Source organism: Macrobrachium rosenbergii, chromosome 52, assembly GCF_040412425.1.
Source record: "Macrobrachium rosenbergii isolate ZJJX-2024 chromosome 52, ASM4041242v1, whole genome shotgun sequence".
Classification (NCBI taxonomy): domain Eukaryota; kingdom Metazoa; phylum Arthropoda; class Malacostraca; order Decapoda; family Palaemonidae; genus Macrobrachium; species Macrobrachium rosenbergii.
In genome coordinates this window covers 26,701,950-26,729,713 of record NC_089792.1, presented here as the reverse complement: position 1 = coordinate 26,729,713, position 27,764 = coordinate 26,701,950, and the positions used below count along the sequence as shown (strand labels likewise).

The 27,764-nt window shown below is 34.6% G+C and overlaps 1 protein-coding gene across 2 annotated transcripts in view; it reads left to right on the top strand.

Moving 5' to 3' along the window:
- Positions 1-26,994, top strand: part of LOC136833773 (ataxin-2 homolog) — a 283,147-nt gene extending 256,153 nt beyond the window's left edge. For both annotated transcript variants that reach the window (XM_067096025.1, XM_067096024.1), the window contains exons 11-16: positions 3,500-3,667; positions 7,694-7,807; positions 9,132-9,320; positions 14,844-15,059; positions 22,644-22,804; positions 23,132-26,994. In XM_067096025.1, coding sequence (XP_066952126.1) covers positions 3,500-3,667; positions 7,694-7,807; positions 9,132-9,320; positions 14,844-15,059; positions 22,644-22,778 — 822 coding nt within the window. In that variant the 3' untranslated portion in view covers positions 22,779-22,804; positions 23,132-26,994. The remainder of the gene's footprint in view (positions 1-3,499; positions 3,668-7,693; positions 7,808-9,131; positions 9,321-14,843; positions 15,060-22,643; positions 22,805-23,131) is intronic.
- The last annotated feature ends 770 nt before the right edge of the window (positions 26,995-27,764 follow it).

The window sequence follows — 27,764 nt, the reverse complement described above, 5'->3', positions numbered from 1 at the left end:
CCTCTTATGATTTTATAAATTCGGTGTGAAGGGTTTGAAGCAAAAGAAACAGTATTGGCACTGCCAGGCATATGGTGAAGTAAAACAAACATTATTGCTGGCTATAGATTCAGACATTTGGATATATATTGTGTATGCATACATGCACACATATACATATAGTCTCTCTCTCTCAAATAAATGATAAAAAAAATTAGCACAGTATTTGGAAACAAGCATAATTTCTCTGAAATAGATGAAAAAGTGTTACATGGCAACATTCGCTGTATTCATGTGTGGCAAGTGGAAGGGAATTTCAGTTTGCTTTGCACTTCTGGCCAGTATAGATGGAGTATCTAGTAAGCTCTGGATACAGTTGGGTCCAGCCCCTTGGGGATGTATGTAAAAAATATAATTAAATGTGTGGGTATGTATATATATGTGTATATATAATATGTACTGTATATACCCCAAGAAATTCAGTTCGGTAGTGAATACAGTGTTTATGTTTTGTTTAGCTTCTTGGTAAAGAAGAGGTTAAGTGTTGTTTAGATAGCTCTGACTGTCATCATGGTTCTGTATGATGTCATGCAAGAACCCTTGACCTTCCCCCCCAGCCATCTCTCTCAGCCGTCAGTACTTGTTACTGGCATTCCTTGATGCTATTGCTGGCGTTCCTTGGTATGTCACCTCTGGGGTTTTTCACCTTCCCATCATCATTTGTAGATTTCCGTGTTCTTCTGCCTCAGTTCTCCCTTTAGACTTTTGGGGTTTCAACTCTAATTTTGTTGATTCATCTTTAGTGTTTAAGTGGTGCATAGCACACGTTGTTCTGCTTTCACTTCCTTTGTCGAAGATGAATCTGTTGACCAGCGCTCTTTAGATTACTTCTACCTTATCTCTTGTTAAAATGAGTAAGAAGTTAACACTGATTGTGGCAAGGTGTGTTATCATGGAAGTACTGTATAGCCTTTAGGAAATAGGTGAACAGTTGAAAGAGAAAGCTAGGAAACTGTTTGTTGTTAAAAAGCTCTGCACCTAACCTGAACAGTGTATTGTACTCGCTGCTATGTTTGTAGAGTGACCTCTTAGGAATCAAACAACCTAGGCAGTTTTCTGGCATGTTGCTGATGTAATCTAAACAACATAGGCAAATCTTGGAAGTGTCTCCTTTAATGCTGGTTCTCAGTATGCTACTGCATCTATATCCAGTTTTTGAAGCTGCTTAGAGCTGGGTCAGGACTTACATACAATATCAGTATTTCACCTTCCTCTGTTCAACATGCAAGTTTCAAGTTCTTGGACCAAGGAAGCAGACTCTCCTAATTGGTGAAGTACTTTGGCCTGATTGTGAGGGGAAAGTACCTTTGAATTAGTATTCCAGTCTTAACATGACAGCTTGATTACTGCAAGAGAAATATATATACAGTATACTGTATATACAGTAAAACCTCACTTTAGCAGACCCGGAACTAATGGACAAAATCTGGCAAAGTGTAGTGGCTGCTGTTGCTCATGTTTACTCACGCACTAACCTCAGCATTGGTGCGAAAATTGGAACTTAATGTATATTTCTGTGTATGAGACAACCTTTAGATAAGACAAGGTAAAAAATTATGGCAAATTTTCATGAATTTATCTCATCTGTAGTATAGAATGACTGGTAAATTACAAAGCCATCTGTGTATAGACTAGCTTTTGCAACAACAGGTATCTTATGAAGTATTGTTTATTTAAAGATGATGTTATTACAAATGCTGTTTTACTTATTGTATCCTTAGAAATTCAAAATAAAAAAATAAAGCCGATTCTATATCATGGTTTTCCTACATGTTGCCTAAATGGGAAACATTGTTTTCTTAACGTCTCATTGCCAATCACAAAAACCCCTAAAAGTATGATAATTATCTTATATAATTATTGTACATATAACTGAATTGTTCTAAACTGCTATTTACCACCAAAATGATAATGAATTTTTAATGAAAAATAAATGTTATCCTAAATGTTATTACTGCCATAATTTCCATTAAAATTTCTGGATGGTTACCAAAAGATAAACGTTGCTGTGAATGCAACCGTAACCCAAAGTTTACATTTTGCCAGCTAGCCTCACATAGATAAAAGGTGATTTCATTGATATGGAATTATTCCTCGAATAAGCTGTTTATTATGAAGATATGCTAATAACGTATAAGGTAAAAATGGTTTTATTATGTTTAAATTCCATTGCCATTCACAAACAGCAGTACAGTAATGTAAGATAATTACCGTTCGTATGACTGAATTGTTCTAATCAGTTATGTACCACCAAAATGATAATGAATTTTTAATTAAAAATTAATACTGTGCTGTATTATGTTATCCTGAATTATGTTACTACCATAATTACACTACCATTAAAATTTCTGAAAGGTTACCAAAAGATGAGCGTTGCTGTGGCGCAACCATAACTCTGTGTTTACGTTTTGTCAGCCAGCCTTCCATAGATAAAAGTTGATTTCCTTGATATGGAATTATTCCTTGAATAGGCTACTTATTATGAAGATATGCAATAATATATAAGGTAAAAATTATTTTATTAGCGTTATTATCAATTTATTCATATTGTGAATCTTTTCATGTATGTCGATGGTTATTGCACCTAGGCTGAAGCTAGCCTACCGATGAACATCACTTAGGACACAAAAAAATAATACTTTACTTTAATGGACAGTCAGCTTTAACAGATGACCTTTTCCCCCTATTAGTCCATTAAAGTGAGGTATCACTGTGTGTGATGTATATTATATATATATATATATATATATATATATATATATATATATATATATATATATATATATATATATATATATATATATATATATATATATATATATATATATATATATATATATATATATATATATATAATTTTATAATATATAAATTATATATAATATATATCTAATATATATATATTTTATATTATATATATATATATATATATATATATATATATATATATATATATATATATATATATATATATATATATATATATATATATATAAAAGGATTTTGACAAAGGAAAAATCTATTTCTGGGAAGACCTGTGTCACCGGTGATAGCAATAAATTTACCTAGAAATGTGTGCTAAGTGGCAATTTCACACGGCTGACACAGGTCAAGGCCCAGAAATATATATATATTATATATTATAATATATATATTATATATATAATATATATCTATATAATATATATATATATATATATATATATATATATATATATATATATATATATATATATATATATATATATATATATATATATATATATATATATATATATATATATATATATATATATATATATATATATATATATATATATATATATATATATATATATATATATATATATATATATATATATATATATATATATATATATATATATATATATATATATATATATATATGATATACATCACACACAGTGATTGTAATGTATGGCTAACTCTTGATTTTCAGGTGAAACTTGTGGAAACCCCCCCAAAACCGGCCATGACAAGTGTTCACACTCAAGTAGGGCAGAAAATTCAGACCATCCAGCGGCAGCCAGTGACAAATGTACGTAAAACCTTGTACAGACGGATAACTAGAAAAAATGCAAAGGGTGAAGTTATCTCAGTGAAAAAGGTAAGATAGTGTTGTGTTTTATTTAACTCAAGTGTTAAATTTATAAATTATTTTGGAAACTATTGCATCAAAACATGAAACATAGTTTATCATATGACATCAGTGATGGGTATCTAAGCTAAGATGCTTACATAAAAATTATGTAAAGCCCCACTGATACAGTACATTATAATTATTTAGGGCATCAGTAATGACAATTCACTTGTTGGGGATGCAGTAAGTGTAACTGTTTTTATATAGTATCTAATGCCACAAGTTTGTGAATTTTTTGAAGTAAAATCAATGGTAAATAAAAATTCTGTTATTAATTACAAAAAACATAAATTTATACAGGTATATTGGAAAACATACTGATGTAAATTTCTAATATGCTTCTTTATATAATATATATATACAGGCAATACCCGGTTATCGGTGATCAGGTTTTATGGCACTTGTCTAACAACGAAAATCAGTGATTTTCCTATAAAAATCGGCGCTTTTTTGGTGCTTATCATAACCAAAAATCGCCAGTTTCCAGTTATTGCTGCCTCTGGTAGGTATGTATTGGCACCAATGCCCAAGTATTGGTGCCGACAAGTGGAAATCAGCTGTTTCTGGCACAAAAATTGCCAATTTTCGTCGCTAGACAAGCACCGTAAAACCGGATTGCAGATAACTTGTGGACTGCCTGTACCTATAAATACTTATAAATTTACTGTATTTCATTATTTTCATAAAGTGTATGAATATTAAACCAATGTAGAAATGTTTGAATTAAAGCTCATGGTAAAAGATGAAAAAAGAAGAATAAAACATGATAAAAATGATAGAATTCAGCCACATATGTAGATGCCTAGGTGGAGACATGAACACATAACTGTTAAGCAAAAAGAAGTGGAATTTCTAAAATGAAAAGTTGGATAATGAAATTTAGATTAAAGGTACACAGTCCTTTACCTGAAATCCTCGGGACCAGATGTGTTTCGGTTTTTGGAATTTTTCAGATTTTGAAACTGTGGGGTCAGGAGCATAATCAAACAAAAAAAATTTTTCCCTTTTTTCTTGTTTTTTAATTTTAGTTATTTACTCATTATAGTTTATTATTATTTATATTAATATACTGTTAAATGGATGTGAGATAATTAAGATCATCAATAATAAAATAGTGGGACAGTTAAGATCATAAGTTAACTAAGACATTTTGTTTTCAACAAAAATATTCCATACAATGCAAAAATATACATGATCAAAATAATTGTAATTCCACTTGTGAATTTTAACGATAAGTAAGACTATAAAATACATTTGATCATATCGATCTTGGAGAGGGTTGTTTTTTATTATTACTAATGTCGACATTAGTTTGCAGTCGTAAATCTGAGGACGGTCCAGGAATAGGATTCGCAAGTAATGATGCATCACCACGACAGACTGTTGTTGGATTTTTCATACCACTATATTAAAGTTAAAATTATTGTTGAATTCTTGTTTTCATGAAGAAATAATTATATAAAGCAAATTACTGAGTAATTTTTGCCATCAGCAGTCAAATAATCACGTTCATGGCAACGTACAAACTTTGTGCCATCACGACACACTGTATGTCTATAAATAGAACAGAAGTTGAGGGCTGTCATTGGCTAGCACATCTCCATGGCAACCAGCCAGCCAATCAGGTTTTAGCTGTATTCCGTCTGAGAAAGAACATTTTGCTCAGAGAAGCTGACGATTACTTAAGTGCGTGTGTTTTGAATACAATACGTAGTTTTTAATAGTGTATGTATTTTGCTGGTTACATGAAGAATAGAATGAATTCCTTCTTATTACAGTTTTTTGAGTGCAAAATTGTTGGTTCAGAGATTCTTCAGCAACAAAAGATATTTACTAACATGACATACCTTGAAAACAAAAATTCTTCTCTTTAATCTCACGAGGATAGATTTGAGGATCTCTCTCTCTCTCTCTCTCTCTCTCTCTCTCTCTCTCTCTCTCTCTCTCTCTCTCTCTCTCTCTCTCTCTCTCTCTCTCTCTCTCTCTCTCTCTGAAATTCACTTTGCATCATACTTAGCTACCAGTCAGGCAGCATATAAGTAAAACTGTTGATGCTCAGAGGTTGGCTACAATACTGCCTTTCTTTCCAGACAATAGCATTTCCTAATGATGGTACGTACTGTGCGCAAGTTAAATTGGTTACAAGGTAAAAGCATTTCAGCTTGGTACAGTATAAATACGTATACTGTATATAAAATAAAAATATAAATAAAAAGTTTATTTACCTTTGGTAAATAAAAAGGAAAACGGCACACGACAAGCGGAGAAACAGTAACTATCTTAAATCGTGGACAAACATTACGTATTTTAAATCGGCTGACCCTCTTCGGTGTCCATCTTATCTGATATCCGGATTAACAAGGTCCGATTTAACAAGGGTTGACTGTACAGTAAATAAGTGTAGTAAGACAAATGCATCAAAACGTGAGAAGAACTGTAAAGTAATACAGATATATTGATTAAAAAAATACCAGTCAGTACATGCTAACAATACTATAATTGTCTCTAAATATTACCCATCACTGGGTGGTATCAAGTATCATCCTATTACATATTGGGTTTCATTATTGTACAGGCTCGGTTAACGGTGATCTGGTTTTATGGCACTTGTCTAGCAATGAAAATCGGCAATTTTCAGCTCCAAAAATAGCTTATTTCCGCTTATCGGCGCCGATAATTGGGTATTGGTGCTGATAATTGGGAATTGGTGCTGATAAGCCCCGAAAATTGCCGAAAAAGCACCGAAAACACCTATTTTTGGTTAGCAGCAATTTCGGTTATCATCACAGAACCCCCGCCAATAACTGGGGACTGCCTGTATTCTGGTTTGGTACCTGTTACATATTAGGTTTCATTAATACTGTACACTTTGGTTTGGTAAGGTAACATGAATTGTAGTCTCATTAGTTTTTATCTGGGCCAGAGAACAAGCTATAATGTAGTTTAAGTGATTCATCATGGATTAGACAAGAAAGTATATTTCACTAAGGAAGGACATAGAAATAGTTGACTCCCTCCAAAGTTAACTGATACTTTATACCTGAAAAAAAAAATGTTTTGGAACTCAGAGTCTGTGCTCTTTTTGGATCTTGATTAGTCAGTCTTGAGAAGCTATGATTAAATAAAAAAGATTAGATGTACTGAAAAAATAAGAAAATGTTATTTATGTTTATCCAGCCTATGGGAGTTTTTAGATATAGCAAAGTCTTTTGCTGTACTATGATATTAACACTTGTGATAAGAAGGGTTCACTGAGGCAGAGCGTCACTGACCAAGTATGACAAGACAATGCCCTAAACAAAAGAGACAAGGAACTTAAGAATAATCAACACATGCAAGGTACAATGCTTCAGAAAGTGGTCACTATTTTAGAAACACAGGAATGAACCACAGGAATGACCATTGGTACCCCTCTTTAACAAATATGGCAGATTTTATGAAGAATAAAGTAAGTTTTGCTAGTCACCAAGACAAGACTACACAATAGAAATAGAATTCACAATGCGTGTTACATCACAAGCATTTTGGAAATACCATATCCAATTTTGAGGAGGTAGAACCAACACTAAGTGGGAGCTTCGTGATATAAAAATAATACAGAACTACTTACAATGTATTTTGAATCAGTTGAGAATATATACTTGTTACAATAAAAACTTATCAGTAGAACAACTAAAGTATACTCTCTTCACATGTATTAGCCCAGCCCAGGAATAGAATCCACTTTTAAATGATAAAAAAATATTTATTTTATTTCTTCATTTTCCTTTACTAAGAACTGTTTTTAATTCTTTATTTTCCTTTGCTAAGAACTGTTTCCTAAAGAATGAAACATCTATTAACGTTGCCACAGCTTTCAAGTATTTGTGGCATTGTTTGTTGGAAAATGATTAAAATTAAAGCATTTATAAAGTGTGCTTGCATGACACCCCTTCTGTGATTGTAATAAAGTTTTAAATGTTTCATTTTACCAAAGTTATGTTGGTATTTCAGATTCCTGTTGATGAGCACGGTGAACAGATTGGTGAACCAATTACTGAATATATGAAAAGTGATCTTGTCGAAAATCAACAATGCATACCAGTTGTTAGTCATCAACAAGTTCAGGTGAGTATATTACAGTGTCTTTGAAGTGCAGTTTATATTTAACTAAATAAAACAGGTTTTGATGTAGGAAAAACCTATTTTTGGTAGCCGCTGTGAGTCCTCAAAGGTGTTACTCTCATGGTCCCTGAGGGCTCCATAAGATAGACCAACCAATTTCAAAGAATTCTCATCTAGTTGGTCTTGGCCAGTACAGTGCACTAGCGCACGTTGACACTAATAGATTATAGAACTCAAGACAAGAGGGCTCTTTCTCTTGTTTACAGCGACTGCCTAGGTTCAGTTCCTATACTCAGCTTGAGGATGTGGCACCAGCACATCGCATGTCAGTTACTGTCTCAACCAAGCACTCTGCACGGAACTATATACTCGTTGCCCTTTTTCAGGTCTGTGCACGATAACTGTTCACCCAAATCTCATGCCTTTTCATCAGGGAAAGTGGGTGGGTTTGAGGACTCACAGCAGCTACCAAAAATAGGTTTTTATGTAAGTGACTTACCAAGTAATTATGTAGCTATGAGCCTCCTACCTATGGCAGTCTAAAAACTCAAAATTCGCGGTAGCGCTAGTGATTGTTCCAGTGTAGGTACATGCACTGCCCAGTATCAGGAACTGTGAAGAACAACTAAGCAGAAAACTTCAATTCGTTTTCTGCTAGCTCCCGAGTAACATCGGTGGTTTTTTGGTGGCCTACTTAATTGTCTTTTGGATAGTTTTCTGGAGTTTTTGGTGAAGTATTCTGTTTTCATAATAGCGCATGAAGATTAGTTGTCCTTGATTGACTTATTTAGTTAAACTTGGGAATGTTTGAATCTAGCAAGACTAGGTTAGCAAAGTCTTGCTATGACTCTGTCAAAGTGTAGAGGGCAAATTTGTGGTGGGGAAACTATTTGTTTTGAATGTAGAGATTGGGACGATGAACAATGGAAAGTTTTTAGATCTCATCAAGACAAAATGGATAAAGACAGGAAGAGAAAGGACAAGGCTATCTTGCCATGAGTCCTTTGTATTTTATCACTGTGCCAACAAGCACTATTCTGGCAGAGACCGACTATGAGAGAATTCTTTTAGATTGGTTGGCTTATATTTTGGAGCCCTGGGTACCATGAGAGGAACTACTGTGAGGATTCACAGTGGCTACCGAATATATGTTTTTCCTATGTCAAAACCTGTTTTGTGTCTAGTTTTTACTCTTTAGCCCTTCCCTTTTTGTCTTCTGGTCTCCCATGATTCTGAAGGACTTGCAGTGCTGTTTTGTGGTTTTTGTTTTCTGCTTTGATGACTGTAGATTGAGGGTGACTAATTTTTTCATTGTTCATTATTATAGGAACATGTTCCAGTAGTGAAAACCGTTCGCCAAATTGTGAAAAAAGTCCCCATAACTCATCAGCACCAGGATCAACAAACACAAGTTCGAGTACTACGTCAAAACAAAAGACAGCAACTGCAGCAAGGACAGCAAGCTATAAAAGTTGTCAAGAGAACTGTTATTGGTCCTAGTGAAAGTATTTCTCAAGTAAGTCATTTGTAATAGATATAAGCTTTATGTACTTTTGATTATCAATTTTACAGTACAGTATTCATGTTCAGTCACATAGTCACTATGTTAATGAAAAAACCTATTAGAGATACAGTATATTCTTATACAATACCAACCATTATGAGAACACTAACCATCGTGATACTAAATCCTGTCTCTTAGTCACTGAATAAAAATTCACTGGTGGGAGAGATGCCCTTTAAGTGAGCTATACAGTGCCATACCTCTATTTTATGTATACTGTGTACAAAGAAATTTGTTATTTAGTATGTTTTACTGCCAAAACCTGTGATTTTTCAGTGAATATGCAGAATAATTAAGTATTTTCAACTGTATAATTTTACCTAACAGTACATTGACAACAGTCTTTATGTTAAGGTTATCTGTTTTGCAAAAAATCATTTTGTCATATACAGAACAAAGCCTTGGTCTTAACGTAAGGGGATTTCTCTAGTGCCTAGCTGGAGTCCAGTTATTAATAGCACAAGGTTTTAGAGGCAATGGGAGCTAGCCAGTGGGGAACGAGGTGGGCAGAGCCTGACCTGGCTTCCTCTAATGTATGCTGTGACGTGACCTGGCTTCTCCAAACATATGCTGTGACGTATCAGTTCTCTTAACCGCCCTCCAAGCAAGATGAGCCTGCCTTTCTTGCCGAGAAGCCAGTTGTTTTAGCTCTTCCTGCCCAATTTATGCCTCGGCTTTCTGGTTTTTCATTCTGTTTTTGTGTGTGTGTGTGTTTCTGTGTAATAATGTGCTATCTGTGTGTTTTTGCATTCCTAGAAATGCAAACCCATTAATCATCTAAGCAATCCAGGCCTCAGAGAAGATGCCTGGGTGTTCGTAATAACCCATGCTCTCATTATTTGACCTTCTTGGATACAGAACTGCATACAGTATGTAAGCACTGTTAATTTCATGCCTATTCTTGCTGTTAGCACCGTCAACAGCGCCTACAGTGCCATAACTTGATGTTGCATCAAGTTACGTCCCTCTAAAACGCCATTAATGGCGCTGAAAAAACACCATAAGATCGAATCGCCATAAGTCAGTGGTGCAGTAAGTTGAGGACACACTCTACCACTTGTAGCAGATGAAGATCTAATTACTGTAATGTCAGTTAATCCCTGTTCCGAGAGTCGTGATTGGTCTCCTGAGCAATGAAAGAATTTTGGTAGGAAGAGATGATGTAAGAGGAAATAGGTTGCTGCATCTTGGGAAGGCTTTCCTCCTCCAGTGGCGGCAGACGCATCCATTCCTTCTTGTTCTACCTCTTCCTTGCTAAAATCTCCTTAAGTTGTTGCTTCTTCTTCTCAGGAAGGTTTTACTCCTCATTCTTGTATTGCTTTACCTTTAGATGATTCAAGGAGAGGTTTGGGAGATTCTTTAATTTGCAATATTATACAGAATGTAAAACAACAGTTTTTTAGATGATTCAAGGAGAGGTTTGGGAGATCTTGTACAGTCTTTTCAGGCATGGATATGCAGATGCTTTCTGAGTGTTGGACATCTTTAGACCTACTGCACCCCCTGTGTCTACTGCCATGATTGTTTCCACATCTACAGTTTCTGTGATGCAATCCCGAGTTTCCACAGCTGCTCTCCCTGCACCTACACTGTTCTGTCATCAGCCTTGCCACTTCCATTGACTTCCATTCCTGGACCTTCTATGTCTGCTGCTCCCGACTCTCTCATTCAAGTCCTCCTTGATAGAGTCAAAGGTGTTTTTCTGAAGAAATACAGCCATACCAAATTGCTGAAATCGAAGAAAAGACATTGTAGGTCTCCATCTTCATCATTGTCTTCCTCTTCTTTCTCCTCTTCCTTGTCTGTTTGTTCCATCCCTGTCAGGTGTTGGAAGAAGGACGACTTAATTGCTCCTCCAGGCAAGAAGATTTGCAGGCCCTCTTCGGATTCTCACTCCCTTTCTCCAGCAGCTGTTCCTCATTCATCCAGATATGTCTGTGCTTTAGTTGACGAACAGCGTCCAGTTCCTGACACCCATGTGGCTGCACACATGTCAGGGGAAGCCTCCTCTAAGAACCATGGGTCTATGGATAGAACTTCTCCCCAAGAGGTCTGAGTGATCTCGTCTTCTTCTACCTGGCTGCGTAACCAATCATGGCTTTCATCCAGTTCCTCATTGGATGGGTCGATATCGTACTCGGCTAGCACTCTCCTAGGCCCGCATTCGATTCTCCGGCCGGCCAATGAAGAATTAGAGGAATTTATTTCTGGTGATGGAAATTCATTTCTCGGTATAATGTGGTTGTTAATGAACAGTACCTTGGTAGTTCTTTAGTCAGCAAGAGGGGGGGCTTGTGTCCTGTCATCTCCTCAATTGACGGTGCAGGTGCACGGGTTTGCAGTAGCACGCTCAGCACAGCGGTCAACCAGACACACTCCAGGATTGATGGATGTATGATAGACAAGTTGGTTTTGCATCCAGGATTCAAGTCATTTTCTTACAACTTCCTGTCATTTTGCCTGATTTGTTGGAAGATCAACAATACCTCCAAATTAAGCTGTGACAATTTTTTTGGGTTCCTACTCAGTCAAGAAGCAGTGTCTAGGAACTTCATTTCTTTTGACTTGATGTAGTTACACTCCTCCTCTGAGGAGTGAGAGATATTAGTGGTAGCTGCTGCTACTGTGATTACTAGTTGATCCAGAACCTGAAGAGAGAATATTATGTGGATCTTAAGACAGTTTCATGAGTCTCAGTGTCCAAATAGGCACTCCTTTGATAGCAACGACACCAAGGTAGTGCCATTGGTTACACCATCCTCCTCCAGAGATTTTTCATTCTTTGGAACATTGACCAGGGCTTCCTTTCTTGGAACTTAAGCACAGTTCTTTTTAGATTTTCAAGAGTCTCAAGATCCAAGATAGACACTCCTCGGTGTGATAGCAACAACACCTCGGTAGTGCCGTGGTCAACAAAAGGTCCTAGTGCCCTTTCATCAGCTCTATTGGAGTGCAAGTACACAAGCAGGTAGAAGAACATTCTGTGCAGTGGCCAACCAGACATCCCAAGCAAGATGGATGTAATTACAACATTTATTCACTGAATCAAGAGATAAGGACATCATTTTGATCTTGGCACAGATATATATATTTGCTATATATATAGAAATTCTTTATTTTATCATTAAAATATCCTTTATTCACTGAAAGGAGATAAGGACAGTTGATCTTACCTTGACGGAAATTCATTTCTGTCTTGACCTTCTGTCTTTGAAGAAAGTAAGACATCTTTGATACCCATTTACGTCTGGAAGCATACATCTTTCGTCATTCTGCATGTTTTGAAAGCGATCAGTGAGATGGATCATTCCACTTCTGTGGCCTGTGTTGCCTCCTTAAAGACTAGACTTTCAACCCAGTGCCAACTACTCGTTGTTACCTTCAATTTGGGTGAGAAACTGTGTCCAAATTGTCATTTCTCAATCTAGTGAGATGATCAAATGAGCATAGCCTGTAACTTCTTGGTGGACATCAGCATGTTTTGGACCAGATCTTTCGAGGGCAGGGCATTGGTCTGTCCATCGCATTCAGGAAGAACCTGTCTGTCGAGTACTAGGATGGGGTGTAATTGTGCAGATCACATTCATCTCCTTTTACCTTGGCACGTTGCCAACGTTGCCCACAGGTCCATGGGCTCCTTTTCCTTGGATCTGATGGTGGATGCTCAGCAAGTTATGTAGTTCACCCAGCTCTTGAGGGACAGGTTGCTTCTCACCTAAAGTGTGCAGCTGCAAGGAGAAGGCATGTGTAGGACTGGCCTCCTCCCTTTCTCCTGTTTTCCTTCCTCTTCCAGTGGACAAAGGAACAGTGAACAAGCCATCACATGCTGGACTGGTGTGCATGCAGGTGATCTAGATGACCGATTATCCTATCTATAATCTAGCTGTGTTTGGATTAGTAGATGCAAATCCTTCCTTCTCTATAGCAAGGGGAGAGAGGGACTATGAGCAAACCAGTCAGTTATTCTTAGTGCTATAGTCTCCAACACTGGGGATTCATCCAAACCTTTTCAAATCAAGGATATTACATTCCTTTAATTTGAAATACCCAGAAGTCTGATGATTGAACATCTCTCTTGTTCAGTAGATCAGAGGCATGGTCTCCTTCCTTTACTCTTTCATGACCAGGAAGAGAGGTACCCAGGTGAGCCGAACTACCCATCAGTTTAGAGATTTACTCGGAATCCTCCCTCCAAAAGTAAGTCTCCCGTATGTAAAGATTGAGGGTTTGTATTTGTGTAGGAATAAATGACAAATTTTTAAAGTAATTTGTATTTTTCCTAAACACAAACCTGAGGTCTTTACATTAAGGGTCCACCTCTTACCACCCCTAATTCTCTTACCTGGGCAAAAAGGTAAGCTGAAGAGATTGAATGCATACCAGTTGGGTGGGCTATACCCCCCCCCACCTTAGGTAACTGTTACCATAACCGTCTTGCAAAAGTTTAACGGCCGAACTTTCCAGCGTCGCCGAAAGTTATCTGTATGGAAAGACTGAGAGTTTGTATGTTAGTAAAAATACAAATTAATTAAAAATTTATTTTATTGGGTGCATCCTACACTATGTTCTTGTGATATGAACACAAGTGTGCACTGCTTTAAGCTTATTTAGGCTGGCACCAGAGCATTGAAATTTTCAATTATCAAAGAACTTTTACACTTATTTTTCAGTCATATCTTGAAACCATGAGATACTGGGGTCAATTATTTCAATTTTAATGCATTTGAACAGGAAGAGAGGTATGAAAACTGTATGATTGGCAACAGTTCCTTAGAAGTATGTATGATACAAGACATACATGTTCAGTATCAAACTTGTCCAACTGAAACTTGTATCATACATGTATCAAATTCAGAGGTATGAAAACTGTATGATTGGCAACAGTTCCCTAAAAATATGTATGGTACAACACGTGATCAGTATCAAACGTTGTTACATATCCTAATACCAAAAGAAAATTGTTCTGCCTCAATATACGAGTATATACAGCAATAAAAGGAGAGGAAAAATCATATTAAAATAGCAAAAAAAAGTCTGTATTTCAATGATTCCTCTAATTCCCGTAATCTAGAAGGAAGGTGTTAGTCTTAAATAACATCATAAGTCTGTAGTAACTATAAGTAAGGTCTTAAAAAATGGAGAAATTGGATGTGAGGGAAAAAAATTGAGAAAAGCACGAAATGAAAAAGTTTTCTCACAACCCTACGCTCACTATCCTAAAAGCTGCCTGAAGCAGTCACCACTTTACTCGTATTATATGTGAGGGCAAAAGTAAAATAAATAATTGTTATGTATGACCTGTAGATACAAACTTTGCATTTCTGTGTGGAGTATTTGGTTAAAGGAGCAGGACAGACTTTACAAATCAAAGGATATGAGTTTTAACATTTTTTTTAGTGGAACATTTGTTTAGTAGTATTATGTACACTTGGTTGTAAGTAATATATAGTGTTTAAAGTACTCACTCATTTTTAGACCAAGCAAACAACAAGAAGAGTTATTGCGACAGCATCTCAGCCAAGCACAAGTGAAAATGTGGTACAGTCTCCTGGGCGTCGTCGGGTAATCACAGCTGCAAAGTCACTGAATGAAACTGACCTTCCTACTGTTCAGCTTTGCGATTTGCCAAGCAATCTTCACTTGACTGATATAAATAAGATGGTAGCTGGGTCAGGGGTGGAAGCACCTTTGGTGAGTAAGAAATTCTTGTTTTGCAATGTTTCATTCATATTAAATTGTGAAGTGTTTGACTTTATTATACTAATAAAAGGGAATACATGATTTATCACAAACCCATGGATATATCAGTTGTCTTATTTAAAGTGGAAGTTTACTTAGTGCACTTTATAAATTTAAAGAATTACAGTACATCTAGTTCATTTAAAGCTTAAGAGGTAAAGGTCCTGTAAGGACTTAGTAGAGCCATTCATTACTTTTTGTTGAATAAAAAAAAGTGTGTGTGTGTGTGTGTGTGTGTGTGTGTGTGTGTGTGTGTGTGTGTGTGTGTGTGTGTGTGTGTGTGTGTGTGTGTGTGTGTGTGTGTGTGTGTGTGTGTGTGTGTGTGTGTGTGTGTGTGTGTGTGTGTGTGTGTGTGTGTGTGTGTGTGTGTGTGTGTGTGTGTGTGTGTGTGTGAGATGGGAAAATGTATCTCATCTGTTATCATTACAGTGCTAATTGCCAAGAGGAAATACTATGTTTGGAAAATGTGGTGGTGTACACTTACATATACTGAAGTATTACAGGAAAGTAGGGGATATGCTCCTTTGAGTAAAAAGTCTTGTTAATCTTGTGTGACTGAATAAGTCATTAGTAAGCTAACAAGTTGGATTTTGCCTGTAGCTGTTTAGTGTGAATTTCATGTACATGAGTTTTTGAATGTTCTATTAAGAGGAATGAAGTACAAAGTTTTTAGAACTGTATATTTGTAAAACAGCTGCTGGTGCCATTATGGAAATGCGCTGCTGTGGTTAGTGATGGAATCACTTACAAAATGGAAAATATCTTTTGTTTGTGGATTGATGAGATGGTGAGAAAAAATTAGGTTCATAATTTTGGATCACACGAGCAAGCTCTGTTGTCATGGATGTGACCAAGGGTTAACCAGTTCTAATCACTTTCCTGTGAGCAATATGTGCTCATGTTTTAAAGAGTTAGAATGTTCACAACATAAAACTAGAAGTGAGATAGGTTTGGTTCCCAGGAAAGTCATTGAGAGAAGGTGACAGAATACAGTCAGAAAATGTTAAACAGTCATGAGACATTTTATCCTGTGTGAGAGAACTAATTCATGTAGTAAAGGAAGACTCTAAGCATTCTGTATTTGAAGCATTGGATTACCTAAACCTTCCTTGTACTAGTGTCAAAGGTGATTAAATTAACTGCAGGGGAAAAAACTTGCACATGAAGTAAGTTGCTGACTGAACAGTTTATTGTTAGTTAAAAGGGCAAGTCAAAAATTTTACAATTTCTCATATACATGAGTAACTTAGATGCAAATCTGAAAGTTCTACATATAACTAAATTTTTGTCATTTTCCCTTTCTGAAAAGTACAGATCCATACGCTGGGAAAAGGACACTCTTTATATGACTGTACCTACACACTCTTCGTAAACTTACCACATACCTGCAAACTTTTTTGAGTTATATGTAATTTTTGTTTGTATTCTAGTAATAATGCATTACAGTCACTACCTAACTTATGAACAAGTTATGTTCTGGATGGCTATTCATATCTTGAATTGTTTGTTTGTTTGTTTTTAACATCATTTAATAGGTACTGTACTTTTCACACCTATTTTAAGTATGGTATAAAGTCTGAAGGTTGTTCCATACATACACAAGCGCAGTTTATTTCCAACAAAAACCTTCTGTGAAAATAGAAAATATACAGCAACAAAAAGAAATGTAACTTGCCCATATAATCGTGTCATCCGATCTCATTAGCTTTTAACTAATAAATAGGCCTATATGCAAAAGTTCAGTAAGTTAAATGCAAATCTTCAAACATTCAGACAGTTGTGGCTTGTCTTACAATTCATTACTATTTCTTATACTTAACCATTTACTGGCATAAACAACAGTAAGTACTAACATAAACAGCCGAATCGAGAAACAGCTGTTTGCCTATGTTAATTAGTGTAACTAACTTACATATATCAAGTGTTGTGTTACAGTTGTCGACTTGTTAAAGACTTGCTAATTTTCAATGGTGTTTTCCATAAATAAAAGTAGAATAAAAATTGTATTCATCCGTCATACATTAGAGAAGAAACTGTTAAGAAAGTATGCCACTAAATTCAAGGTTATAGGTATGGCTGAAGAAATGAATAATGTGCAGGCCACAAAGCATTTTGGCAGAAGCAAATGCAGTATCCTAAACTTCCTTTAATTTACTGTATCTATAAATAAAGTAAGTTCCACTTTTAAAGCCAGCTTTGATAATTTATGAAAAAATGTATTTCCAAGATACGTTTCATTTAGTAACAAATGGCAGTGATGATATTAGTAAAACACAATCAGCTGTTGATTGTAAGAATGTAAACATTCTTAGAATGCAAATGGCTCATGATCGCTATGTTCACAAATTATAATATGAAAATATAACATAATACATGCAATATAATTGCATGTAGTAAGTAAAGCAAGTTTGATTAAAATCATCATTATTCTCAGTAACCAAATACAAACAATGCATAACAAGACCAATTTAATTAGTATTCACTAAAATTTGTATAGTAATTTAAGAAGTTCCAACAATATCCTGCCTCAGAACATGCTTTTCCAGTCAAGAACAACAGAACACTGTTATTCAATTTCTCATACTCTCAGTGTACACACAAACTAATTGTTTCCAGGCAGTTGCCAATTTGATACAAATAACAGTGTCACTGCACACTATTCAAAACCTTTGAAGCCCTGTCTGCCATACAGTCGATTAAAAATACTACAGATTTGAGACTGCACACAAAGGCAACGGACAGTCCAAAACACTGTACCACAGTCTCTCACAACTATTGGCCAGCAGCCCCGTGGCTTCTAAGGCCAGGGGTCTATTTTCGCGATAATGCAGCCAAATGATATTTTAAAGTAATCCCCCCGACCACAGCAGACTCGCAATGAGACGGGGTCACTGTTAGTACTAACTGCAATGTGAACAAGGACTGTTACATAAAAAAAATTTCATATTCAGTATTAAAATTTACAGGAATTTACATTGCAAATTTCATATTTCATATACAATACAGAACAGCCAATATATAGCCACCACAGGGTCTCTCAACTTGAGATTGACCCCTTCACAGGTGTCACAAGTTCTCCAATCAGGTTAGTCCTTTTCCTTGGGTGCCTGCAGCCTGGGTAAAGATTCAGAGAACACTGTCAGATCTGTTGCCATACTGTTAAACAATACTCTTCCTTTGCGATCTTCTGCAGCTGGCTCTGTGGATGTCCTGATTCAGGCTGACTCTGGTCAGGACACATATTTTCTCCATTTGGTCTTCTGAGGTGCTGCTGGGGAGTTTTTGAGCCCCATCAAACATCAGTAAGGCTCAAATACTTAATGGCTTAAGGGAGAGTGATTCCTGGACCTACTTGGAATCATCATGTATGCAATTGGTTTCTTCAGGTGAAGGGTGACCTTGTGATGGGGATTGCCCTTGGGGGATCCAGGGGGTCAGGAAACAGCGTGGTTTTCAGTTAAATTCAGAGGTGTGAAAGCTTTTTGTTATGATCTGACCTGGATGCAGAGTGCATTCATGGACAAGCATCTAGGCTTGTGAAATTTGTTTCATTTCCATTTTTCATAAAAATTGTAAAAGTTTTGTTCAATTCTCATTTTAAATTTTTGTTTTTTCAATCAGTTTTTACTCCTATATATATTAGATTATAGTTCCATTTTGAATCTAATATAGTCCAAAAGAAGGCCATGCGTTAATGGTTGAAACAACTGTTGGCTTGGAATGAATACATACAGTAGCATTTTAGCAGTTTTTGCATATCATTTCAAGACTTCAGCCTTGAAGATTAGAAGCACTGGAGATATTGGAAGTATTACTAGTATATTATTGATTACTACCTGTACATTAGCACTTGAAGAGAATACAAGGAAAACTTCCAGAATATATACATATATATATATAGGCAGCCCCGGGTGTACAACGGGGGTTCCGTTCTGACACCATGTCGTAAGCCGAAAATCGGTGCAACCTGAAATAATCATTGAAAATTGTAAGAAAACCTTGCTTTTAATCCTTTGGGTGTCTTGAAAATGACGTAACCTGCATTTTTGATAGTATAGTCACTTGTTTTGTCTCTTAAGGAGTTACCTTCCATGGTCTACCAGAACTCCATGGTGTCCAAACTAATATCAAAGAATTGTGTTGTAATGATAAACATTATAATGTGATGGAGTATATAATGGACTCAAAGATAAGAGGGCACTTTTCCTTATCTTCAAAGAAGCTGAGCCCAGTTTTTCCAATGTCAAAAGAACCTGCAAGAAAGAGGAGTGACTATTGCGCACGCGCATCCACCCTTTTGTTTACAACCTGGCCATTAAAGACTAAGGAGCCATTAACTCTCTCTTTGGTCTATAGCGAACGGTTCACATTGTACCAGTGCTCCGAAAAAATTTGACTTTTTCCTCCGATTTCATTATTGAGGATCATGGAAACATCAAAAATAGCAAGTGCTTAATATTAAGTTCCAGTTAAAAATTTTAGTTTTAAACTTTTGGAATTTACAATTTCTTTGTAAAAGCCGGAACTCGGCTCTTTGATGGCTACCTAGTTTTGTAAAGTGTTGATTGTGAAAATTGTTTTCAATTTCAACTAAATGTTTTAACTAAAAGAAATGTTCCACAACTTGTTATTAATATAGAAAATATTTTCAGATTATACGATGTTTACAATAATCTAGGCATTGAGAATAATTTAGACTAGATTAATAATGGATGTTGTCTGTAGCCTATGTCCTAGGATTATGTATCCTTAAGTGGCATAGCTTATACTGAGGACCCTAGGATCAGACAATAATAATATCTGGGCAAAATAAATTGATAGTCTAACAATAAGGCTACATATTAGTAAAAATTTTTTCCTTTTATATGAGCCTGTGCACTTAAGCATGAGCTAAATAATCCAGGACTAGCCTAGGCATTACATTATATCAAATTAAGTGATAACTTTTTATGAAACATCCCATTTTTAGACTAAATTGTTAGCCTAGACCATGTAACCTAGGACTAGATGAAATAGTAATCTGTGCTGGATGAGATGGTAACCTAGCCTTAAGGCTACTTACTAAGGCCGGCTAATTGTGTTTTTTGTAGCCCATACCCTTAAGTGTGTATTAAATAATCCACATATACGAAAAGTCCCCGGTTATCGGCAGGGGTTCCGTTCTGAGGGTGTGATGATAACCAAAAATTGCCGCTAACCGAAAATCAGCAATTTCAGGACTTTTTGGGCGATTTTCGGAACCTATTGGCACCTCTATTACGTATGTTTCGGCGCCAATACCCAATTACTGGCGCTGTTAAGTGGAAATTGACGATTTTCAGTGCTGAAAATTGCTGATTTTTGTCACTAGACAAGCGCTGTAAAACCGGATCGCCGTTAACCGGGGACTGGTATTGCCTTACTTACAATGGGGTTAGGTTCCAAAAAACCCATCTTTTGTTGAAAAAAAAATGTATCTCAAATATAGCCTAGCCTACACTAGGGTAATCAGTACCATCTACTCATATAAGGTAGCCTAGCCTACACTACACAGTATACTCTAAACGTATATGGTATAGTGATTATTAGTGTCAGCTAATTCTGCAGGTTCAATGCAGATTGACTTAGGATAATTCAGTATAAAGAGAAATTGAATAACAAAAAAGGCTTAGCCTACACTATGGTATATTGTATACATATACAGTAGCCTAGCCCACACTACACTGTGCTCTATATTCACATATTAAAATCGTATTATACAAACATCAACATAATGAATGTGCATCTTTTCCATGGATCTTTTAAAAAGATATGCTTTACTACACTGTATACAATAATATTGTATATATTCTGATATTGCTTTTGTATTATAAATTGCAATCATAGCGATCAATGTTTTGGTTTGGAAATCAATTATGGGGTAAGTTCATTTCGCCACATTTAACTCAGTTCAGAGGGTTTTTCTTGCTTCTAGTTCGCATAAATGAATCCCTAGATACTTTATTTATATGGGACAAGGATATTTTTCGTTGTATGAAATGTTTTTAAGTCAAAATATAACTTAAATATGTCTCATGAAATTAATTTAGCTTTTTTTCGTTAATAGATGACATTGGCGGCTGGCCGTTGGGGGGCAATTTTGTTTTGTGTAAAAAAAAATCAAGATTCCATTCACTATTTTCTCTTGATTTCATCCTAATACGAGCTTTACGTATTTATCTTTTATCGGCGTGAAAACAGCAGTAATATATGTTCTTTCATTCCCAGTAGTTTTGATTAAAATACTTTCTCTCCAATTTTATTTACGGTTGAGTTTCATCCAAGTTGTCAATGCACGATAATTTATAGTCATTAGCAACTTGAACATTATTTTCTCAGCTTCAGCTAAAACTTGCAGCTTAAATTCAGCAGTATATTTCCTTGCCGATCTTTTATCCATAGTGAATAAGGGTATGATGTAAAAATATATCAATCCTGTTCTACTTTAAACGTCATTTGTATTGTAACCTACGGTAATTGTGTATTACTGTACGATGGTTGAAATACAAGCAAAACGGCTGTTGCTATCCGATTCGGTGATAAGCAAAACACAGTTTCTCGGTCGTTTGTTTATGGCTGTTTGCATTTTTGCAAGAGTATAACAATACTAACAGTACTTATATCATTCTCTTTTACTTTTTTAACTAGAAGGTGGGATAAAGTGATGGAGGAAAAGAAGTTGGTCTATTGTAATTTGGTCTCTCTCGCTGCCTGCTTGTCTGCTGCTGCCTGCGCCTGCACGAAATTCAGAAATATTTTATAAATATTGTTGTATCGGTATTAATTGCTTACCTAATTGCAAAATCAAATTAACATAAGGTGAATTATTGTAACTCAAGCACTACCTGAGTATTTTAATGGTTTTATCATAAAAAGTCCATTTAGTCATGATAATATTAGTGAATATTTCTCATTGAAAAATACTGTGAATGGGCGAATTTTCAGCGAATAATATATATGTTCCATAGAGGAATCCGTGAATCGTGAGAGTGCAAATGTGGGGGTTTACTGTACGTATAGTAAAGGAGCTGAACAAGAAGAAGCATGTTAACTAAGACAGTAACATCCCAGCTGAAAACTTAGATAAAATTACATCTCTAAAACTAAATGAATGATGATGATTAACCCAAAGGCGATCCTGGGAAAAATGGTGATTTTGGCTATACAGTATCAGTGAGCAGGATGAAGCATGTGCAGTGAGGGTTTCTAATTCTTATTAATACAAGTACTGTATGGTGTGACTGGGATTGCCATGTATGCATAAATGCAGCAATTATAAGATTAAAAAGGTTGTGGTGAAACAAAGGACTTTCACAATAGGAATACAGGTAGTGATTGCCATTATTGTTAGAATGGAAGAAAACAAATTTTCATCATTTTTTTGCATGCTGTATTAATATAACTTGTGCAGAGCTATCTCACAAAAACCTTTGTTGATGTATTTTTAAAATGAAGTTCTAATTGACCACTTGTGAATTATATACTGAAATAGTAATTGCTTCTCTTGTTTATTTACAGAAAGTCAGTTATATTCCAGGATCAGGAGAATGCTTTATTTCATTCCGATCTGCTGAAATTGCTGCCAAGTTTTACCAGAAAATGAATAGACGTATGGTAAATATGTCAGTCATTAAAGCTAACATGCTGTGCTAGACAACCAGGTTGGACATCTTGCACAAGTAAGCTAACTTTTTATTTTTTAATTCTTTATGAATACAGTATATATATTAATGTTGATTTTGCACCCTCTGTAAGGTGAACATGATTGAACTTGGTTTGAGTACATACAGTGTACTGTACTCTGCATATGTCTTTTATCTTTGTTCGTGTGCCAGGGCTTTGGGAGAACTTTTCCCCATTATCATTAATTTGCATATATAAAATTTGAACTTCCTTTTTCTGATGAATATTATTAATGATCAATCTTAATCAAAATGTGTTGTGCAGTACATTTTTAACATCTAAATTTATTTGAGTACTTTTGTTTGTGTGTTAACATTTTCAAGACGAGATGTGATATGAAATACTATTCATCGGGGAAAATTCTTCAAAGTACAGCTTTAGTGGAAAGTGTGTGAACTGAAGGAGTTCGTCAAGCATTGGAAACACCACAAGGATTTAGCTTTTAACTTGACAATCATCAAGATCAGTATGTTTTAGTTGTCAGAAGAAATTTATATTTTGTGTCAATCATTTCCTATTGAAAAATGTATTGTAGCATCATGAAAATTTTAGGAAAATGGAAATTGGCCAAGTTTTGAAAGACTTGTGATGAAACTTGGCAGTTTAAAATTATATAAATCAGATGTAAATGATTATGGTTAACAGATATGATATACATTTTTTATTGAATGACAAAATCAATAACCTTTTAGCTCTGCATTTTCACTTTATACTTCAATATTCTCAACAAACTAGTAATTTTGAAAATAAAGTTCTTAAAAGTGTGAAAATACACTTTGTTGACGGTTTGGTATCTAAAGATCACCAGATTGTGAAAGCCAAGAATATTTTCTTTTAATTATGGAAAATTATATTAAGCAGCTGCCATTTACATTTTCATTGCATTGTTGTGTACATTCATTCATATCTGTAGAGCATATGAAATACCATACTGCCTTTACAGGAGGCCATTGAAGATCCTAAGTTGCAAATAATGATGATAGCAAGATATATCTGTTATTATTGTAATTAACCTGTGAACATTGCCGTATGTATATTGGAGATCAGTAATTTCTTCATAACCTATTTGCTCTCGTTTCACATCTTTTGGAAAAACTGGAACAATTGTATGATTTGATCAAATTCTTACTCTATTTTTATTTTTTTATATTTTTGTTTTTTTAAAGTCAGGATCCATTGAATTTAAGGTTTCAGATAAAAAACATGTTACTTCCTTTATTTTTGGTAAATTAGTATCATAGATAAAGGAAATTCTTTAAGGTTTGTTCATAATGATATGGAAAAATACTGATAATCTTCATGATATTGAGTAATGGTAACAGAAAGTCCAGAAATGATATTATTTTCAGCATTTGGCCATGTCGTTATTTTGGAAAATATCTAATTGACTGTTCAGTGGGGTGCATTGTAAGGATGTGCTGAAACTCGTCACACTGATTCTTTTTTCTTGGTTAATATCCTTATGGCTAGGTAGTACAGTTTAGTTAGCTCCAGTAACTAAATGTAGCATTTACCTTAAGGTTATATTTTTTTTTTTAAGCTCCCATAGGCTTCCTGAATTATGGATTTTGCAAACATTATCTTCATTGACAGCGTTTAAATCGTCTCCCTTTAAACCATAAGTTATCTTTTTTTTTTTTTTTTTTACATTAGGTTGTTATCATCACAGTCAAAGGTCTTTAAGAGTAATGGTCTTATTTTCCAACTTGAAGAATTATATATACTCTACTTGAGTTTTCTTAAATGTAAAAGTAGGTATTTGATCACATGAGTAAGCAGTTTATAGTTTTCACATGTAGAATCCTTCAAATATCTGTTAAAAGGATATGAAAAGGTAGAATTTCAAGGAATAGCATTATCTTTTTATTGGCAAAACTCTGGGTTGACTTGTACTTACTGTACTTGCATCACCAATTAGATGTAGTATCACACTTAGCTAAAGAGGACCACTAAATTAGGTAGGTTTTCCATAACATTTGGTGTGAATAGGAATTGAATATGTTGGGAGTAGGTAGTTAGACATTAGGAGGGGGCATTGGTTAGGTCATTTTATTTCATTACACACCTTTGTGTTTTTGGCAACAACCAAAGAATCATTATTTTTGTTACTTCATCTCTTTAATCATTTTTAGGAATTTTTTTTCATAATTTGATGTCCCATTGTCATGTTGAAGAAAGTAATTATATTGAACTTGTTCAGTGTCAGGAAAGAGATAAGTATAGAGTTGTCTCATTATTATTCAACTCTGTGATATCCAAATGTTTAGAAGCTGGTAGATTTTTGTTTCATAGGGCAAACTTTCTGGTAAAATTATAGTTTGATTTTATATGTATAAGTCACATCATGTTTGTCATGAAAGCAGAGTTAATTTATTCATCATAGAACTCGTTGAGCTAACTATAGTCTTATCAGTAGTAATTTAGGGTCATGTTGGATTAATGAGTGGGGCACTGTTGAGAGTTAGTATGTAAGTTATTAGTGTTGAACTAGTTTTCTTCCATGTATGCAGTATATATTAAAATTGTCTTAATTTCTTTAAAGTTTTCTAGTGTAATGTTGTCAGTGTTTGCCATTATGAATGTTGAGTTGAAAGCACTCCATAAATGTAAGCACTAGATTTATCTGTGTTTCTTATTTAAGCATCTTGATAACTTTAGAATGAACATCTATACCATCACTTCTAAAATAAAAGTTTAGTGAGAACTTATATTAGGTGGTCATCAAATTTGAGCATTGGAATGTATTTTTGTGGAAGAATTATCATCCTAATGTGTATTCATGTAGGAGAGTAAAATTTCCTAGCATTGTTGCTTATCTGGGCTGTTTTCTCTTTTTATAATCAGGGTTTTCTAAAAATTAAGCCAGTTATTCTGCAGTAAAATTAATTAAATTTCACTTCACCTCACATAAGACAGGAATTCTGTTTTGATAGTACAGTATGAGTAACACATGCTGGAAATTTCTGTTTTGAAGTATGTAGCTGAATATGTAATAGATAATTTTCATGTTATATAAGGTGAAACTTTTATGCCATTATTGATGCTTTTAGGTTAAAATTTTTAAATAATTACAGCCTATAAAATTAGAATATTCTAGAATTTTGAACCTAGAGTAATGGTCATATATTGGGTTCTGTAACACAGTACTTCAGAGTTACTTATAAATTAGTCAGTGGTTGGTCTTGAAGATACAGTATTTTGGAAGAGTAGAAATGTGCATTAATGAATTTTTTTTTTATTAAAATTGAAAAATATCTAACTGAATTGCTCTCTTTTGAAAAATACGTAACTGAATTGCTTTCTTTTTTAAGCATTTTGACCAGTTACATGAGGGTTTAGTTTTTAGCTCTGGGCTGGTTAAACTGGTGAAAAATAATAATAATGATGATGATGATTAATGATAATCATAATAGTACTGATGAAGGATTTGTATCGTTCAAGAGCAAGGTCTTTTTTGGTAACTTGAAAGCTGAAGTACTGTTTTTGTAATTTTCTAATGGTTTGGCTTAAATAGTTTCAACTGTTGAGCTATGTTACTAAAGTATTTGTTGAAATTGATTGTAAACTTGTGATCTGAAATGGAGTAGTATTTGGACTAATATTTTCTATGTTTGTCCATTCATCCATACTCAGAATAATGAAAAGTAATAATATGTGATTTGTACTATTTAAGCCTTGCTGTTAAATATAATAAGGTCATTTAACTGTGAAGGCAAGTGTTGGAGTTTTTGGTTCGATTTGAAGTGGCATAAAAGTTGTATATTTTTAGACGTTAAGGCTCTTTTGATCTGTATTTGAATGTACATGAGGAGGTTTAATATAGTCTCTCTCTCTCTCTCTCTCTCTCTCTCTCTCTCTCTCTCTCTCTCTCTCTCTCTCTCTCTCTCTCTCTCTCTCTGTGTGTGTGATTTACTTTAACAATTAAAATAATCTCTCTCTTTCTCTCTCTGATTTACTTTAACATAAACTAATGGTATAACCTGGTTTTCAGTCATTATGTTAGGCAGTGTTAAACTGAAACCGAATTCTTTAAGAAATTTTCTTTTATCTGAAGTGAAAACCAGTGATTGAGATGAGTGCACAGGTTCCATTGTATGTGTTTATTAATCTACAATTATTTGTAGGTAAAGTTCTTAACCTCAGTGATGTATACCTAGTTCTCTGCTGTATTAAAGACAATTATATCTGAAGTTGTTTTGTAGATCCTTATTACTTAACTTAAAAAAGGATATAGGAGTCTGAAGTAAATTGTTATTCAGTAAATGGTAAATACATATTTTAAGTATAATCATATACTGTAGTTTATAAGAGAATTTAAGGGTGACAACACAAGATTACTCGGAGAATTTCAGGCTTAAAGGGTCCTGTTATTTATTAAATCTCTAATAATTTTTGAGATAGATCCTCTAAAATCTATTAGTGCACTGATACTATAAGAGGTATCTGATTCTCGTTTTGCTTAAGTATTTGTTATAATTGCAACAAAAATTTCTTATTTGTTGAATAATTTCATGGCAGTGCTTCTTTTGTTAGATTGTGATTGTTGCTAGGATAAATTGTATGTAAGGCTTGGTTTATCCCCAACCAAGGTTGAAATCATCAGTTTAATAACAATTTATTACAGATTCTGAGCAATAATTTTAGAAATATAAAACTTTTGTTGGCACTACAAAAATATGTAATTTTATTGTGAGAGTTGCCTTGTATAATTTTCTTCTCAGTTTGAAATTTGGTTTTCAATATGGTGTCTGTCCTTTTGTTAGAGAGTAAAGAATTAGGATTTGTTTCATTAATACTGTATATATGAAGTAGTTTTTATTTGTACATATTTTCTTTTCGTCATCTTCATGTATGGTGAAAGTTATTGCCCTCATGTATTTGTGTATCCTTTATTGATTTTTCCATTATTTTATGACACTGGTATGGTGTTAAGGAAATTTTATTGTGAATTCATTT